Raw genomic sequence first — 20,011 nt, 5'->3', positions numbered from 1 at the left:
TATGTATATAACTATATATATATATATATATATATATATATATATATATATATATATATATATATATATATATATATATATATATATATAATACCCAATTGAGTTTTATTTTGAGATATATTAGTAATTGCACATCTATTAATATCTAATTTAGTCATCAACTATAGTATTTTTAACCAAGTTAGTCTATGATTATAGTAATTTTAACCAATTTAGTCACCGATTATGGTGATTTTTTTCGATTATCCTTGAAATCTAAGATTAAATGCTTCAATCCAAGCTTCTAAAATGTTTAGGAACCTGAATATAAGCCTAATCTAACCTAAAAAATCAAAGAAAATGAAAACGAGAAGCTAAGGTTCTAAAATGGGTCGGAACCATGTTGAAATGGCTGAAAATAGGATTAAATACAAGCAAAGAAGGTTGGCCACGGGTGTGGCCACTCCCGTGGCTACCTGTAGGGATAAGTTCTGGGCGCAACTGTTTCGACTTCTAGGCTATTTTTCACGCACCCCAGAAATCGTTGAATTAGAATTTTTGGTATTCATCAAAGTTGTAGCTCTTCAAGATATCTTTACAATGACATAGAAATCACTTGATTTGTACATTCTTAAACAGAGATATGACCAGAAAACCAAGCAGTGGACGAATTGTCCGAAAATTTCAACTTCTTGCTCTTTTGCTCCAATTTTGCCTTTGTTTGTGCAAATGACCAAGACCATTGAAAACACCACAATTTGATTCTCTAAGAGGTGTTGCCCCCATCTTCATAGCTTCTCATTGACTCCCATTGACTCTACATGAATCAGAAATGCTCCAAAAATCATTCAATTTATCTAAATCACCAAAAATTACACCTAAACACACAAATGAATCAAATGAGGAACATTTTGAGTAAACTTATAATGAATGACAAGGAAAATAAGCTTAAATGCAAGGAGAAAACATGAACACGGGCAAGTGTAGCGGAAAGTTGGAGACATTTTTTTTTCTTTGAGAATCCACTACACCTTTTAAACAAAGATTTAGTGTATTCTTATGTACAAAGTGAAAAGTCATATTTATATGGTCACTTTTGTAGTAGTCTTTAAAGACTAAAATGTTATTTATAGGATTCAAACGTATGGTGTATTTTCACATTCTTCAAACTTCCGCTCCTTTGACCTTGACTTGCTCCCCAACATGCACGACAACATTCTCCACTTCCTTAATATTAAGCTTAAAACTAAATAAGCTTAATTTGGGATTTGAACTCGTGTTTTCTTACATAGATAATCTAAGTCTTTGCCATTCCATCACACACTTTCATGTGTTTTAAATGGAAGCAAACGATTTACAAGTCTCATGACATAATGAACTCTATTATACAATAATTCGTACCAAATCTAAGTCATGATCTTGTCTTCCGAGTCAACTAGCTATACCTTAAAAATAAAATAGGAGATTTCTAAAAATTACAATTTGCCTTATCAAAACTATTACAATATATTCCTAACACCTTAGTGTTCTTGGAGCTGATCTTTTCAAGGTAGAAGAGAGGCAAGGGATGAATTGAGGCAGGCAATGGAATAGTGTTCTTTAAATAGGCACAAAACCCTATCCACTAGGAGTTTGGTGTTACACGGCTAGGAGGGGCAATTGGATTATTTTGCAAATTCAAACTCTCAAATGATGATCTTAGGTTAAAATTGGATAAGGTTTGGATAAAATATAATATTATTGATATAGGAATATAATAGGTTCGTTTTGAAATCAAGTTTGAGTTAAAAACAAGACTATCAGGTTTACAGGTTCGTCTCAAATAGACATTTGAGTCAAGATTTTAATAAATAAATTTATCTTTGGGCTTCTAAAACCATACATAATTATATAATTATTTTGTACTAAATCATTCAAAATAGAGGATTTAAAATATTTAATTTGCATACTCATTGGTAAATAATTGTAGGAGTGAAATTATATTTATGGTTTCATTTTAAAACTTGATAAAATAGGAGTTTGTTTAAGTGGAAAAATATTTTGGGGTCTTATAGAAATAGTGAAATGAAAGCCAAAATTACATGTTAACCCAACAAGGTAAAATTAATGGTGAAATTTCGTTGCAGGGGAGGCTGAGCATTGGCAAAGGAGGAAATAAATTAGGGGAACATATTAAGTGGGGTGTGAAATTCTCAAAATATCCATGGTTTAAACGGTTATTAATGGAAAATATCACAGAAGGACTAAATTGACTAAAGTTAAAAGATTTAAAGATCGAATTTGTTCAAATTAAAAATCAGGAATTACATTGCATATCTGCTAATAATTGAGAGACCAAAAGTGTGATTTCCCCTCCTAAAAATATTCTCAATGATTGCTGACCATAATTAAGCAAGAACCAATGTGATGGTCTAGCATACTTAGCAAGTGTAATTGCCACATTCAGCTGGTGTAATTCGTCATCTATTCCATGATCCGGACATGCATTTGGAATTCTTTTCCTGATAGGGCATATCAATTCCACATTTAAATATGAAAGATGCTATATTTTCCCCTTAATGTTTACTTCCTAATATGGCAATAAAAACCTTTATATTAATTGGTTATCTATGAATAGACTGATCTCAACGAGTTGAAAAAAGAATCTATTTATTAATTTTTTTTTGAAGGCAATCTATTTATTAATTAAATATAAAAAAAATTAGTCAAGTAATAACGCGTAAGGACATCAATATTAACACAAATTATATCGTGGACCGTGGTCCACAATGCATTGTGGACCGCGATCCCAAAACGACGTCGTTTTGATTAATGAAAACAGACGGATCAATTCGCGCCACTCACTTTCAGTTTATATATACTGCAGTTACATTTCAACACAACTGCAGTTACATTTCAACACAACTACAGTTACATTTTGATATAACTACAGTTTCATTCGATAATATAAAAACACAAATGTGAAACTGTTATTCAGTATCTTTTTATATACACTGCAGTTACATTTCAACACAACTACAGTTACATTTCGATATAACTACAGTTTCATTCGATAATATCAAAACAAATGTAAGGCAGCAGTATCTTTTGAGATGAACTGTAGTGTCAATTACGGGTTCCGTCTCCCACTTACTGAAATGACGTCGTTTTGGGACCGCGGTCCACAATGCATTGTGGACCACGGTCCACGATATAAGAACTGCAATATTAAAAGAAAAATTTAGGAAGTGCGGATTACACCCATTACTCTTAAAATATGTTATATAAATGGGCTTATGGGGACACTCCTTTGCTTAAATTTAGAATTTGTTGAAAGATAATTTGAACATTTGAAGGGTAGGTATTATACTAATGATTTGTGATTTGCAAATGAATTTAAATCTTTGTTATTATGTGCTATTGTTCTTAGCACTTGATTAGTAATGCTTTTATTTTATTTTTTTATTTAAATGTTCAGGATCGACCAATCGTGGAGAAAAATGAGGTTTTCGGCTTTGAAAAAGATTTGAAAGACATGAAGGCTCGTTTGTTAGAGGCGTCCAATAATTTTATTGTGATCCCAATTGTTGGGATGCCTGGTACTGGAAAAACTACATTTGCCTCGATGCTTTTTAATGACCTAAGAATTCTCAACAATTTGGTTTGCATTTGGGTTCATGTTTCAAAATGGTGTGATATAAAACAGAAATTCATCAGCATCATATATCAAATCACCAAGAGTACCGAAGACTTAACCACCAAGTCGGAAGAAATTCTGAAAGGTACCATTCAGAACCGGTTAAAGGATCAAAAATACTTCATTATATTGGATGATGTATGGAGAAAAGAAGATTGGGATTCATTACAAACTGCATTCCCTAAAAACATGAATGGAAGTAGAGTCGTGCTGACTACCCGACATGACAATGTAGTTGATTCTATCTGGAAATCTCATAATTTAGGAATGTTAAGTGATGATGATGGTTGGTTGCTTATAAAAAATAATGTTTTTGGTACCGAGGGATGCAATGACAAGTTTTTAGCTATTGGGATGGAAATAGCAAGAAAATGCAAGGGATTACCACTTGCTCTAGCAGTGGTAGCTGGTATCCTACGAAAATGCAGAACTTCTACAGATTGGCAACGAGTGGCTGAAAATCCGCTTCTAGAAATCAATCGAGAATACCAAAGTTACCATGAGATAGTTAAGATGAGCTACAATGATTTGCCTCATGAAAAGTTGAAAAATTGTTTCCTATATTTTGCATATTTTCCTATGGGGCATGAGATTGCTATATGGAAGTTGGTTTGTTTGTGGATTGCTGAAGGATTCATTCCAACAATAAATGAGTGGGAATACCGTATTAATGCCGAAGTTGAAGCTCAAAAATATTTGGATGATCTTATTGATAGAAATCTTGTGACGTTGATAAAAAGAAGAGCAGATAGTCAAATAAAAACATGCCGAATCCATGATACGTTGCATGAGTTCTGCAAAAGTGAAGCTGCAAGGAAAAAATTATTCCTTGTAATGGATAAGGAGCAAAGCAGGTTAGATGAGAATACTTGTTCAGCTCGACGTCTTTGTTTTCACTCTTTTACTGATGACGAAAATAAATCATCCATTCTGTTATCTCCATTTGGGAAACATATCCATTCTTTGTTTCTGTCTTCCCCACAAAAGAGTGAGGTTCGTCTTGCACCAGATGAATTAACAACCATCCCAAACATTTTTCCTCTTCTTAGGGTGTTGAATATTGAATACATTGAGTTTGTTAACAACATGTTGCCGAAAGAGGTTTATAGGTTATATCTTCTCAAGTATATTGCTATCTCAGGCAATCTCAACCTCCTCCCAAAATCATTCAAAAATCTGGTTGAATTGGAGACTTTAGTGATCAAAACCACAGCAAGGACACTACAAATTGTAGGAGGCATATGGAACATGGAAAAGTTAAGGCATGTATGCACCAACACCTCTGCGCAATTACCCTTTCCTCCCAAAACAAGCAAAGCTAACTCTGGAGGAAAAAATATCCTCACACTTTCTACAATATCACCAGAAAGCTGCACAAAAGAAATCTTTAGAAGAACCCCCAATCTCCAAAAATTGGGTGTTCGTGGGAATTTATCCCAACTTCTAGAGGGAAAGCAAGAAACTTGTCTGTTCAACAATCTTCAATTGCTAAAGCGCCTCTTAAACTTGAAACTGTATGGCCAGCACAACGAAGGGTTAACAGTCCCAATGCTAGACAAGTTTGCATGTAGGTTAAAAAAGTTGAGCTTCTCCGGCACACGGTTTGAGTGGAAAGACATGAGAGTATTGGGGTTGTTGGAGGAGCTTGAGGTGCTCAAGTTGGATGACTATGCATTCAAGGGGGAGAATTGGGAACTAAGCAATGATGTTGTTTTCAAAAGGCTTCAATATTTGCGCATTGGAAAGACAAACCTAAAAACTTGGATGGTCACAGAGAATAGCTTCCCAACTTTAAGAAGTCTAAACCTTCAAAATTGTAGCTCCCTATTAAAAATTCCACAAGCTTTTGCTAAGGTACATACCCTTAAGGTGATGGTATTATTTAACGTGAGAGAAAGTGCAACTCAGTCCGCGAAAGGGGTAAGAGAAAGCATAAAAAGCGGTGGATTCAAGCTCAACATAACCTCTGTAAAGGTAATTGTTTTTCTTCCCCATTTGTTATTTTGGTAGGAGCTTCTAATACGCCATAAAAGAAAAGTTAGAATTAATTCATTTGACTTCTTGTAAATAAATATAAAATTCTAAACAAATTAACAGTTTAATAAAACTATAACAGTTTTATATTTCTTTTGCTAATGTAATGTTACAATTTTTTTTTTTTTGTCATTGGCATTCATTTAATTTTCCAACAAGCTTCAATTAACTAGTCATATCTAACAAAATTTTGGGAAAAAGACATTTTCCCCCCATGAATTATATATATGCTTATAGTGATTTTTCGATTTTTTGAATTTTCATATATCTACATTAGCCTCCTCAATTATTTTAAAAGTGGTGATTTTTTCCCTTTCTACTAAATAGACATTTGTACCCTAAAAATAAGGATAAAATAGGTATTTTATTTATTTTTCTTCTCCAACAAATAACAATTTATTTTTTATATTTGAGAACTAGAATAAATGTAAAAAAAAATTACAGACACCGTACCATTTATAGTTTTAAACTAATGCTAATGACAAAATTAAGACTTAAACACAAATAATTTACTAATGCAAATTTTGTATTCAAGTATAAATTATTTTACTAGCATTATATTAGCTTAAAATTATAATTATAATTCTTTGCACTTATTTTTATTTCTAAATATAAGTACTAATTTGTTAGAGAAGGAAAGTGACTTGAAATATTTATTTTGTCTTTATTTTTAACTGTTCAAAAGTCTATTTAACAGAAAAGTAAAAGAATATCACTTTTAAAATAATTGAGGAATTAATTCGAATAAATGAATAATTGACTAAAAAATTACTATAAGCATATAATTTATGAAAGAAAGTGTCATTTTCTTTAAAATTTACTGAATTCCTTGTCAGTAGTCTTATGTAGCAGTGAGATATATTTTTTTAGAACATTTTGTTATCCTAGGATATAACATTTTGTTTTCTAGAACGTTAGGTGAGTGCCTTAGATCATCTCTATGTTAGTAGTCTTAGAACGTTCCATCGTAGGATACTTTTATGTTAAATGTTGACTTATATTTTTCTTTAAATATTTTATGTATTATATTTTGACAAATTTTTCTTAATAAATATTCCATTTTATTTTATATTTATAATTATATAATAAAAAATGAAAAGAGAACTCAAATTCAATTACTAAACAGAGTCTAATTTTTATTTTATTTTTATGTATAATTGCCCTGCCTATCCTCATTGCAACTCATTGTTTCATCAGTTTCCTGTAAGGATGTATCTCACCAACCTGCTTTATCAGCTTTCTTCATCTCGTCTCTCTGCTATGCAACTTTCTATAATACTACCTTTCTATCTCCATCTCTCTATTATGCATGCCAACTTTTTGTTGTGGTAGAAAATTTCTTATAAAGCATTCTTCTGTTGTTTATGTCTTCTGTAGTCTCAACCTTTTATTTGAATGTCATAGTCTGATTGAATTTTTTTAATATAGAATCTATAATGTAGTTGACTATTAATTAGGTGTGTGAGTCCATAAGATCTAGAATATGATACGATGAAGTCAAGACATCTTATTTAAAAAAAAAATAATGTAGTTAAATATTAATTAATTTAATAAGAGTAAATTTACAAATTACAACTACTAAGTTTTAAAAATAAAGATTTTCAATTAAAATAAATAAAGAAATAAAATTTACCACTTTAAAATATTTTCAATCTTCTACTAGGTATGGTTATGTTGGTGGGAGGCTGGGAGCATTAGACTTTATTAATTACTGTAAGACCAATTTTTGTTACTTAGTATAAGATAGAGATTATTGGTTAATTTATCTAGTTAGTATTATTGTATTTTTATTTTTATGTGTTATAATTATTATTAGCATTATTAAAATAATTAATATTTTATAAAAATAAATTTGAAATAAATTTTTATTAATTTTTTAATATAAATCAAACATAAAAAAATATATAGTTTTTAAACTTTTAGTTAAAAATTATTTTTTAAATAATTTTTAGCTAAACACAGTTACACAGATGATCAAAATGTTTTCCAAAAATTGAACAATTTCTCAAAATCATTTTCAATAAAACATTTTTCAAGTTTTCACCAAAAATTGTAATATTAAGTTTCCAATTCGTTATCTATTGGATAAAAAAAATCTTTCGTAAAAGCAATTAATCCTTTCATTACATAATCTTTAGTTTGGAAAACAATTAACTAATATTTTTTGTACGTAATGATAAAAATATTTAAATATAAAACCCAACATTTGCTTTTCAAACACATTTTTTCTTATTTCTTTGAAAAAAGGTTCATATTAGCAACCAAACTACTAATTGTTATATCATAGACTAGGGTATGTTTATATTGTATGTATTGTGAACTCTAGTCTAAAAATTATGTATCTACAGTTAACAAATTTAATTTTGTACTTGGAGTTAACATGTTTTGTACCTATAAACAAATTAAAGACGCATAACATGATAATTACAGATACATAGTATGATAATTATTGACACATAATATGATAACTATAAGTACAAAATATGTTAGATGTAGATATATAAGATGTTGGTTAACATACATGTAGTTAACCATTTATGTGTTTCTAGTTATCATGTTATGTGTATGTAATTTCATATTATGTGCCTATAATTTATTTATAAGTACACAAATTATTAATTACAGGTACAGAATGTATCAATTGCACACACATAATCTAAATGTTATTTTGTGACCAAGGTCTACTATGCAAGGTAGACCTTGATCTATAGCATAATTTGCCTCGCAGGCAAATGTGCAATTAGGTCATTCAACTCGAAAAAAAAAAAAAGTGCAAATAGATCCAACTTATGGAAATTCGACCAAATTTGACTTGTTCCTTAGGTCATCGCTGGTGTGGCAATCATCTTATTAAAAATTATTATTTTTAAATTTATTTTAATAATTTAAATAAAATAAAAGATTTTATTTTTTATTCCCTTTTTTAATAATTCCAGTGTAATTGAATTATAGTATACCTTCCTGCAAAAAAATGGCGAAGGTGTGTATGGTCTCAGCTTAATTTCATGTTATGTAGTATAACAAAATTCAATTACACTGGAATTATTATTACTAAGCTACTCCTTGCTAGCTACTTGAATTCTAAAAACTTATTTTATTATTACACTAGAATGGTTTGATGACCTTTGTATGCTTTAATTTGTTTATTTAATTTGCAGCAAAGAGCACTATATCGCACCTCTGTGAAGGATCAGAAGGCTCGTAACGAGGCCATGAAGATTGCCGTAAGGTTCTCAGGTAGCCACCCAGGCAACCATCTCACAATTGTTTTGGTTGTTCATTAATATTCATTAATAGGAAGTTTTGGTTGTTTCCAGGAGTTGAATCCGCATCTATTCAAGAGAAGGGGCACTTAGAGGTGATCGGCGACTTCGACGCGGTGCAACTGGTCTGCAAGCTGAGGAAGAGATCGAGGCAGGCGGAGCTTATAAGCGTCGGCCCCGTTAATTATGAGAAAAAGGAGGAGAAGAAGGCGGAGACGCCAGTACCACAAACCAACACCTCTACTTCGTCACAAGAAATTGTAAGTATATTGTCCTGCTCTTTTCCACGTACCACATAACATAATCTTTAGAGAGACTTGAATTTCAAAGTGCCTATAAAATTAGTTTTAAATTCTATTGGACTGATGTTTTGTGGTGAAAAAATTAAGCCATATATATGTCAACAGAAGATACAAAATATTAATTATTTAGCAAATAAATAATCATGAATTACTAGAAAATTTGTTCATATTTTCTTTTCGAAAGACCTTTATTTTGATTTAAGTGAAAGAAGAAGAATTTAGAAAATCTTTCTTTCAATATATTATTCCTACAGGTACATAAGAAAGCATATGGTAAGGAAATTAAATTACTGATTGGATACAAGTTCTTATATTTAAACAATTTTCTTTTCAAGATAGATCAGAGTCCACACAATTATTAGATATTGGATTGGGTTATATTAAATAGACCTACAATTTTATTTGAATAGAAATATTTTCAATATAATTAGATGAAATTGACACATAAGTTTTTGTATGTTTTGAAAATTTATAACATTATTATATTAATTGTAAGTTTTATTATAGTTATGTTTCGATGGCGATATTGTTTGAGGGAATAAATGATGTATATATGCCAACATAGGTTGCAAAATATGTTAATTATTTACCAGGTAAAGAATTGTTAATTACTATAAAGTTTGTGTAATATTCAAAAAAAATTGTTTTAAAGTTGGTCAAGTTGTAGGTTTGATAACTACAAGGATCCAAGTTTGATTCTAGTGGGAGACACATATTAGCCTTCTTAGTTTGATTCGTTCAGTTATAGACAACCTATATATGCTAGTTTATTTAATTAGTTATAATCCTTAAAGTAATAAAAGAAGAGTTTGAATTGTTTTCTGGTTAAATATATTATTCCTACAGGAGCATAAACAATCATATGGGCAGAAAAATGCTAGTCCCAGTGGATTCGACCGCCCTAGCACCTCTACTCCGTCACAAGAAATAGTAAGCACATTATATATCCTTTTGCAACTATCTTACACATAAAGATTATACACAGCATAATGTTTTACTGTGTGCTTGTCGTCACTCAAGCAAGGCCTTGAAGTTAGTTTCTTATATATAAACCAATTAATTTAATGTTTTTCTTTTCGTGTTAAGTATCAGCTGCAAAATATAATTAAGATATTGTATTAGATTATTTAAAATAGATTATTAGATTATTTTTTTAAACTTGGTTGCACATTTTTCTTCAGGTTTCTGATGATGATTAATTGTCCGGACAACGACGTGAATTGCTTTCTTGAAATAAAAGGATTAAAGTCGATGTGTGTGTTTTTCTGGATGCAAAGAATGTGTGGATAGAACTGTGCTACTTATTTTTATATCCTTAGCATCTTGTCAGTGATCTCATATAGAGGTCAGTCAAATTGTTCAAAAAAATTTCTTTTAATATTTCTCTCAATAATAATAATAATAATAATAATAATAATAATAATTATTATTATTATTATTATTATTATTAGAAAATGATGATTTTAGTCTATTAGTTATGACTAAATTATAGATTCAATTCATAAATTATTGCTCTATACAACTTTTTTCCTTTAATTATGTTGAAAATGGTTGTTTCAATCCATTACTTATAAATTTTGTTAAAATTAAAATTTTACTTTGATTTGCCAAATTATTAGTGGACAAATTGGTTATTTTGTAAAAAAATATATTCAAGTATAACAAAATAAGCTTTTCACATTGATGATTTCAAGTGAATGTTGGATTTATTGTAATGTTGATTACAAGAAAATATGATATGAATTTTTCCTATTATTAAATAATATAATAAATTTAGTTCTTAACTGTTTATTGTTTAATGCAACTATAAATAATTTTTGGATTTTTAATGATGTTTCGGTTTTGACCTTCTCATAATGAATAATTAGTAAGCAAAAAATTTTTTTGTCTATAATTTAAAGATTAAAATTACAATGTGACATGATTAAAATTGCAATGCGATAAAAATTTTGAGAATTATGTTCCTGATAAACAATTTAACAACTGATTTAGTTTATTGTAAACAATTGAGAATTGTTGAGCATATAATATCTACTATACTAATAAGAGCCAAAAAGAGTTAGGGCTAAAATGGGTAGAAAAAATGGCGGTCAAATTATTTAATCAAATGGATGGTTCAGATGAATTATTTAATCAAATAAATGGTTAAGATAATTCAGATTAATATTATTAATAGAGATTACCTAATTTAACCTTACTTTTATGATTATCCGTTAAGTTTTCCGTTAAATATTCTCTTCTCCGTTAATATTCCGTTAACTTTTAACTTACCCATTAATTTCTATAAGAAAGGTTTTAGGTTCGAACCTCATCTCAATCAAATTTGACATAATTAAGTTTCTCAGTCTATTTTACTCTTATTAAATTAAATAAATTAGTAGTTACAACAAAAAATGATACACATGTATTTTTTTAATTTAGAATTATATGTCTACAATACTTTTATTTGAAAAAATTATTCATTATCAAAAAATTAAATTAAATAAGAGAAATAATTTTATTAGTTATGTTGTCTTTATTTTATCTCATACAAAGATTCTTTACATTCAATTTTTTTGAATTGTTTTCTGGTTAAATATATTATTCCTACAGGAGCCATAAAACAATCATATGGGCAGAAAAATGCTAGTCCCAGTGGATTCGACCCCTAGCACCTCTACTCCGTCACAAGAAATAGTAAGCACATTATATATCCTTTTGCAACTATCTTACACATAAAGATTATACACAGCATAATGTTTTACTGTGTGCTTGTCGTCACTCAAGCAAGGCCTTGAAGTTAGTTTCTTATATATAAACCAATTAATTTAATGTTTTTCTTTTCGTGTTAAGTATCAGCTGCAAAATATAATTAAGATATTGTATTAGATTATTTAAAATAGATTATTAGATTATTTTTTTAAACTTGGTTGCACATTTTTCTTCAGTTTCTGATGATGATTAATTGTCCGGACAACGACGTGAATTGCTTTCTTGAAAAGTTAAAGTCGATGTGTGTGTTTTCTGGATGCAAGAATGGAGCTGTGCTACTTATTTTTATATCCTTAGCATCTTGTCAGTGATCTCATATAGAGGTCAGTCAAATTGTTCAAAAATTTCTTTTAATATTTCTCTCATAATAATAATAATAATAATAATAATAATAATAATTATTATTATTATTATTATTATTATTTAGAAAATGATGATTTTAGTCTATTAGTTATGACTAAATTATAGATTCAATTCATAAATTATTGCTCTATACAACTTTTTTTCCTTTAATTTGTGAAAATGGTTGTTTCAATCCATTACTTATAAATTTTGTTAAAATTAAAATTTTACTTTGATTTGCCAAATTATTAGTGGACAATTGGTTATTTTGTAAAAAATATATTCAAGTATAACAAAATAAGCTTTTCACATTGATGATTTCAAGTGAATGTTGGATTTATTGTAATGTTGATTACAAGAAAATATGATATGAATTTTTCCTATTATTAAATATATAATAAATTTAGTTCTTAACTGTTTATTGTTTAATGCAACTATAAATAATTTTTGGATTTTTAATGATGTTTCGGTTTTGACCTTCTCATAATGAATAATTAGTAAGCAAAAAATTTTTTTGTCTATAATTTAAAGATTAAAATTACAATGTGACATGATTAAAATTGCAATGCGATAAAAATTTTGAGAATTATGTTCCTGATAAACAATTTAACAACTGATTTAGTTTATTGTAAACAATTGAGAATTGTTGAGCATATAATATCTACTATACTAATAAGAGCCAAAAAGAGTTAGGGCTAAAATGGGTAGAAAAAATGGCGGTCAAATTATTTATCAAATGGATGGTTCAGATGAATTATTTAATCAAATAAATGGTTAAGATAATTCAGATTAATATTATTAATAGAGATTACCTAATTTAACCTTACTTTTATGATTATCCGTTAAGTTTCCGTTAAATATTCTCTTCTCCGTTAATATTCCGTTAACTTTTAACTTACCCATTAATTTCTATAAGAAAGGTTTAGGTTCGAACATCATCTCAATCAAATTTGACATAATTAAGTTTCTCAGTCTATTTTACTCTTATTAAATTAAATAAATTAGTAGCTACAACAAAAAATGATACACATGTATTTTTTTAATTTAGAATTATGTGTCTACAATACTTTTATTTGAAAAAAATATTCATTATCAAAAATTAAATTAAATAAGAGAAATAATTTTATTAGTTATGTTGTCTTTATTTTATCTCATACAAAGATTCTTTACATTCAATTTTGGAATTAATTCCAGCAATGGTCCTCCGACTATGTTGATTTTTCAAAATTAGTCCCGACTTTTAATTTGGACAATTTAGGTCCCTTGAATTTCAAATTCTTTCCAATGTTGGTTCTTTTTGTCAAATTTTGGTTAAGTTGAAATCAAATGAAGAGGTAAAATTGTCTGTTTACCTATTTAGTGTATTATTACTCGCATTTCTTTTGTCCTATACGCGTATATATCAATATAATCTCAGCCGAAATCTCAATCGAAGCCATACAATCTCAGTCGAAGTCTCTTCGACTGGAGATTACCTAATTTAACCTTACTTTTATGATTATCCGTTAAGTTTTCCGTTAAATATTCTATTCTCCGTTAATATTCCGTTAACTTTTAACTTACCCATTAATTTCTATAAGAAAGGTTTTAGGTTCGAACCTCATCTCAATCAAATTTGACATAATTAAGTTTCTCAGTCTATTTTACTCTTATTAAATTAAATAAATTAGTAGTTACAACAAAAAATGATACACATGTATTTTTTAATTTAGAATTATATGTCTACAATACTTTTATTTGAAAAAATTATTCTTATCAAAAATTAAATAAATAAGAGAAATAATTTTATTAGTTATGTTGTCTTTATTTTATCATACAAAGATTCTTTACATTCAATTTTGGAATTAATTCCAGCAATGGTCCTCCGACTATGTTGATTTTTCAAAAATTAGTCCCCGACTTTTAATTTGGACAATTTAGGTCCCTTGAATTTCAAATTCTTTCCAATGTTGGTTCTTTGTCAAATTTTGGTTAAGTTGAAATCAAATAAAGAGTAAAATTGTCTGTTTACCTGTTTAGTGTATTATACTCGCATTTCTTTTGTCCTATACGCTGTATATATCAATATAATCTCAGCCGAAATCTCAATCGAAGCCATACAATCTCAGTCGAAGTCGGAATTAATTCCAGCAATGGTCCTCCGACTATGTTGATTTTTCAAAATTAGTCCCGACTTTTAATTTGGACAATTTAGGTCCCTTGAATTTCAAATTCTTTCCAATGTTGGTTCTTTTTGTCAAATTTTGGTTAAGTTGAAATCAAATGAAGAGGTAAAATTGTCTGTTTACCTATTTAGTGTATTATTACTCGCATTTCTTTTGTCCTATACGCTGTATATATCAATATAATCTCAGCCGAAATCTCAATCGAAGCCATACAATCTCAGTCGAAGTCTCTTCGACTGGAGATTACCTAATTTAACCTTACTTTTATGATTATCCGTTATAAGTTTTCCGTTAAATATTCTCTTCTCCGTTAATATTCCGTTAACTTTTAACTTACCCATTAATTTCTATAAGAAAGGTTTTAGGTTCGAACATCATCTCAATCAAATTTGACATAATTAAGTTTCTCAGTCTATTTTACTCTTATTAAATTAAATAAATTAGTAGCTACAACAAAAAATGATACACATGTATTTTTTTAATTTAGAATTATGTGTCTACAATACTTTTATTTGAAAAAAATATTCATTATCAAAAAATTAAATTAAATAAGAGAAATAATTTTATTAGTTATGTTGTCTTTATTTTATCTCATACAAAGATTCTTTACATTCAATTTTGGAATTAATTCCAGCAATGGTCCTCCGACTATGTTGATTTTTCAAAATTAGTCCCGACTTTTAATTTGGACAATTTAGGTCCCTTGAATTTCAAATTCTTTCCAATGTTGGTTCTTTTGTCAAATTTTGGTTAAGTTGAAATCAAATGAAGAGGTAAAATTGTCTGTTTACCTATTTAGTGTATTATTACTCGCATTTCTTTTGTCCTATACGCTGTATATATCAATATAATCTCAGCCGAAATCTCAATCGAAGCCATACAATCTCAGTCGAAGTCTCTTCGACTGGAGATTACCTAATTTAACCTTACTTTTATGATTATCCGTTAAGTTTTCCGTTAAATATTCTATTCTCCGTTAATATTCCGTTAACTTTTAACTTACCCATTAATTTCTATAAGAAAGGTTTTAGGTTCGAACCTCATCTCAATCAAATTTGACATAATTAAGTTTCTCAGTCTATTTTACTCTTATTAAATTAAATAAATTAGTAGTTACAACAAAAAATGATACACATGTATTTTTTTAATTTAGAATTATATGTCTACAATACTTTTATTTGAAAAAATTATTCATTATCAAAAAATTAAATTAAATAAGAGAAATAATTTTATTCATTATCAAAAAATTAAATTAAATAAGAGAAATAATTTTATTAGTTATGTTGTCTTTATTTTATCTCATACAAAGATTCTTTACATTCAATTTTTCTTTATTTTATCTCATACAAAGATTCTTTACATTCAATTTTGGAATTAATTCCAGCAATGGTCCTCCGACTATGTTGATTTTTCAAAATTAGTCCCCGACTTTTAATTTGGACAATTTAGGTCCCTTGAATTTCAAATTCTTTCCAATGTTGGTTCTTTTGTCAAATTTTGGTTAAGTTGAAATCAAATAAAGAGGTAAAATTGTCTGTTTACCTGTTTAGTGTATTATTACTCGCATTTCTTTTGTCCTATACGCTGTATATATCAATATAATCTCAGCCGAAATCTCAATCGAAGCCATACAATCTCAGTCGAAGTCTCTTCGACTGAGGTTATATTCATATATATAGCATATAGGATAGGAGAAATACGAATAATAATACACTATACAGGTGAACGAACAATTTTACCCCTTCATTTGACTTCAACTTAACCAAAATTTGACGAAAGGACCAACATTAGAAAGAATTTGAAAGTCAAAGGATTTAAATTGTCCAAATTAAAAGTCGGAGACTAATTTTGGAAAATCAACATAGTCGGAGGACCATTGATGGAATTAACTCTTCAAATTTACCAATTGATATTCATTACATTGTCCATTATATTATTTTTACAATATCTTGTAATTAAATATCAAAGTTATAATACAAAATACTGTTATATATTTATTTACCAAGTATTCCCTCCGTCCCATTTTACCTGTCCTATTTACTATTCATTGGTCAAACCAACTCTTTCTTCATTACTAATTTTCTTTAGTAATTTTTTATTATTTTTAAATTTAATTTTTTGTGTTTAATAGTACTTTTGATATAGTTTCTAAATATATAAATTTTATATATTAATACTAAACTTAATATTATGAAAAATTGGATTAAAATTAACTTCAGTCAAGCCTCGTTAAACGAACCAGACAACCAAAATAGGACGGAGGGAGTATTTTATTAAAACCATGAAAAAAAAATTTGAAGCTAATTATATTAACTACTTGGGAATTGGTTTGCAAAGAAAGTACTCAAATAACCCAACAAATTGAAGCGGGATCACTCTATTTTACTTTTATTGAATTAAATAAATTAATAGTTACAACAAAAAATGATACATGTGGATTTCTTTAATTTAGAATTATGTGTCTACAATGCCATTATTTAAAAAAAAATATTCATTATCAATAAATTAAATAAGAAAAATAATTTCATTAGTTATATTGTCTTTATTTTCTCTAATGCAAAGATTTTGTACATTCAAATTCATCCATTGATATTCATTACATTGTCTATTATGTTCTTGTTACACTATCTTGTAATTAAATATCAAAGTTATAATACAAAATAATGTTATATATTTATTTACCAAGTATTTTATTAATACCATGAAAAAATAAAAAAGAATAGTTTGAAATCAATCATATTAACTACTTGGAGGATTTGTTGACAATGAAAGTACTCAAATAACCCATTACCCAGCAAATTGAAACGAGAAACTACCTTTTAATATCTTTGGAATACATCATATTTAAAATTTTCAAATTTTTACTAATTTATTTAATCTTTTTCCTTAAACTAGGGATTTCTTTATCCACAATAACTCATTCAACAATAAGCGTTGAACCAAATGAACCTGAGCAGAACACCTAAAGAAAAGTTTATAGATCCTATATCATAATCTCATTGCATGACGTTGTCATCTATGTTACCAATAATAACCCAATTGCAAATAACACACTAAAAGTAGTATTTATTTATACTATCATTTTTAGACCAAATATTTAGACTATCGATTTTACAAAGTTGCAAACATTTATTTTAGTGACAATTATAATGAATTTCCTATATTATCTTGAATTCATATACTTTGAGTTACATATTTAAATAAAGTGTTAATACCCAATATAGTCCTTGACTATAGTGGTTTTACTCAATTTAGTCCTAAATGACTTTTTGTGCTCAATTTAGTCATCGACTTTGATGGTTTTACCAATTTAGTCATTTGTTAAAAATTATGTTAGTTAACGGTTAGAAATAGGGTCCTAATGTTAATTTCTCATCCTCCATCCCATTTGGGATGATTCCTTCCTCTTCCCCTTATTAAGATCCACGCAGAAATGTAAATTTTCGTACCTAAATATTTATTTATTTAGGGTTGAAGTTATTTGGTACGAAAATTTGCATTTATAGGTGAATCATTTTCAAAAAAAAAAAAAAAAAGATAAGGGGAGAAGAATGCGACATCCCAAATGAGATGAAGGATGAGAAACTATCATTAGGACCCTATTTCTAATAGTCAACTAACATAATTTTTGACAATGGACTAAATTGGGTAAAACCATCAAAGTCGAGGACTAAATTAAACACAAAAAATCATTTAGGACTAAATTGAGTAAAACCACAATAGTCGATGACTATATTGGGTATTAACTCTTTAAATAAACAAATTCAACATTCAATTACGTACCTATGTATAAACTTCTCCTATATAATCTTGCATTGCTATACTTTCAAATATTTATTTAAATATAAACATTGGGCATTAACCCATTCGCGCAATGCGCGTGTAAAAATAGTATAAACATAAATGTGTAATCCAACTAACAACTTAGATTTTTAGTTGAGATCGAGCACATGCTTCAATTTGGGGTTCGAATCTCTGCGTCACCCGATAAAAAGGAGATGAGCGCATGCTTCGATTAGAATGAATTGAATTTAAATTTTATGAAAAAAATTTACTTGAAATATTGATTATATTATTTATCGGTAGAAAATAATAAGTTATTGAAAATAATTAGTATAATGACTAAATTGCTCTTACATAATAAAAATATGTGAGTGTAATATATAAATTCATATTATATATTTTCTCAAAGTGTGTAAAAATAAAATATATAAAGAGACTAAAGAATTCGTTTTTCTGAAATTAAAAACAGAGAGAAAATGATGATTTTAGTCCAATAATTATGCTTAAATTGTAGATCGCGACTAAGGTATTATCTTATAATCAACATTACAATAAACCCAACATTCACTTAAAATCATCAATGTGAAAAGTTTATTTTTGTTATGCTTCGAAATTTTTTTCAAAATGACTAATTTGTCCCTTAATAATTGGGCAAATCAAAATAAAATTTTAATGTTAAAAAAATTTATAAGTAATAGAATGAAACAACCACTTTCAAAATAATTAAAAGGAAAAAGTTCTATAGAGCAATAATTTATGAACTGAATCTATAATTTAAGCATAACTAATAGACTAAAAGCGTCATTTTCCTTATTATTATTATTATTATTATTTTTTTTTTTTTGAAGGTAAACGTAGCTATTCCATTAATTCATAACATAAAACGTTTACATCAACGATCAGTGAAATGGTAAACCATTCCTTACAGTCAGACATAGAAACAACTTTTCTAACTATGCTATAGAAAACTTGAATCGCAGACTGTTTCATAACTAGGAAGCTATGTTCCTCCAAGGAGCTTAAAGCTTCATCAAAGATTTGGGTCTTCATCATCATTCTTTTTTCTAGAGGAACTTGAGGTGTTCAAGTTGGATGATGAGAATGTGTTCTCAGGAGAACTTTGGGATTTAATTAAGCAGTGATGTTACAAAGAGCTAAAGTATTGGCGCATTGGAAATATGAACCTCATAGTAACTTGGACAGCTGTGGAGTCAAAGAAAAGCTTTCCATCCCAGTTCTAGAAACCCAACCCAAGCCCTTGGACAGCTGTGGAGTCAAAGAAAAGCTTTCCATCCCAGTTCTAGAAACCCAACCCAAGCCCGGTTCTCAGGAATTGTATTTTCCTAAAAAATATTTCACACCATTTTGCTAATGTGGAAAGCCTTAAGTGCATCCCCATTAATTGTTTGTTAATGGCTTTTTGTGGGGCTTAAGCTGACAAAAATCATGCTAAAAACTCAACAAATGGATTTTCATTGCCCTAAAGTTAAGTAACTGTTTGGCGTGGGTGAAAGGGTGGCTGATTTTGGGAGAGGGATTTGTGAGAAAAGGCTTGGCAAAACAAATCTCAAAATCAATGGATTCAACCTATTCATCACTCCTCTTCCGTCACAAGCATCAGAAAGTGTCCAACTTCCATTTTTCCTCACTTCTATAATCTTTTTAGGAACTTCTAAGATTTATTTTTTTTTTTCAAAAGGTTATTTCAAATTATTT

At 28.5% G+C, this 20,011-nt stretch overlaps 2 protein-coding genes across 2 annotated transcripts in view; both read left to right on the top strand.

Moving 5' to 3' along the window:
* Positions 1-10,488, top strand: part of LOC116007228 (putative late blight resistance protein homolog R1B-17) — a 12,934-nt gene extending 2,446 nt beyond the window's left edge. Inside the window, exons 2-6 of the mRNA XM_031247849.1 lie at positions 3,437-5,629; positions 8,848-8,926; positions 9,007-9,212; positions 10,101-10,184; positions 10,436-10,488. Coding sequence (XP_031103709.1) covers positions 3,437-5,629; positions 8,848-8,926; positions 9,007-9,212; positions 10,101-10,184; positions 10,436-10,453 — 2,580 coding nt within the window. The 3' untranslated portion in view covers positions 10,454-10,488. The remainder of the gene's footprint in view (positions 1-3,436; positions 5,630-8,847; positions 8,927-9,006; positions 9,213-10,100; positions 10,185-10,435) is intronic.
* LOC116005648 overlaps positions 1-20,011 on the top strand; it is a 161,379-nt gene that overhangs the window by 83,490 nt on the left and 57,878 nt on the right. The window lies entirely within an intron of this gene.

The sequence above is a fragment of the Ipomoea triloba genome, chromosome 15, assembly GCF_003576645.1.
Source record: "Ipomoea triloba cultivar NCNSP0323 chromosome 15, ASM357664v1".
Lineage (NCBI taxonomy): Eukaryota > Viridiplantae > Streptophyta > Magnoliopsida > Solanales > Convolvulaceae > Ipomoea > Ipomoea triloba.
The sequence above is the reverse complement of the archived record's forward strand: the minus strand, read 5'-3'. Positions and strand labels throughout refer to the sequence as shown.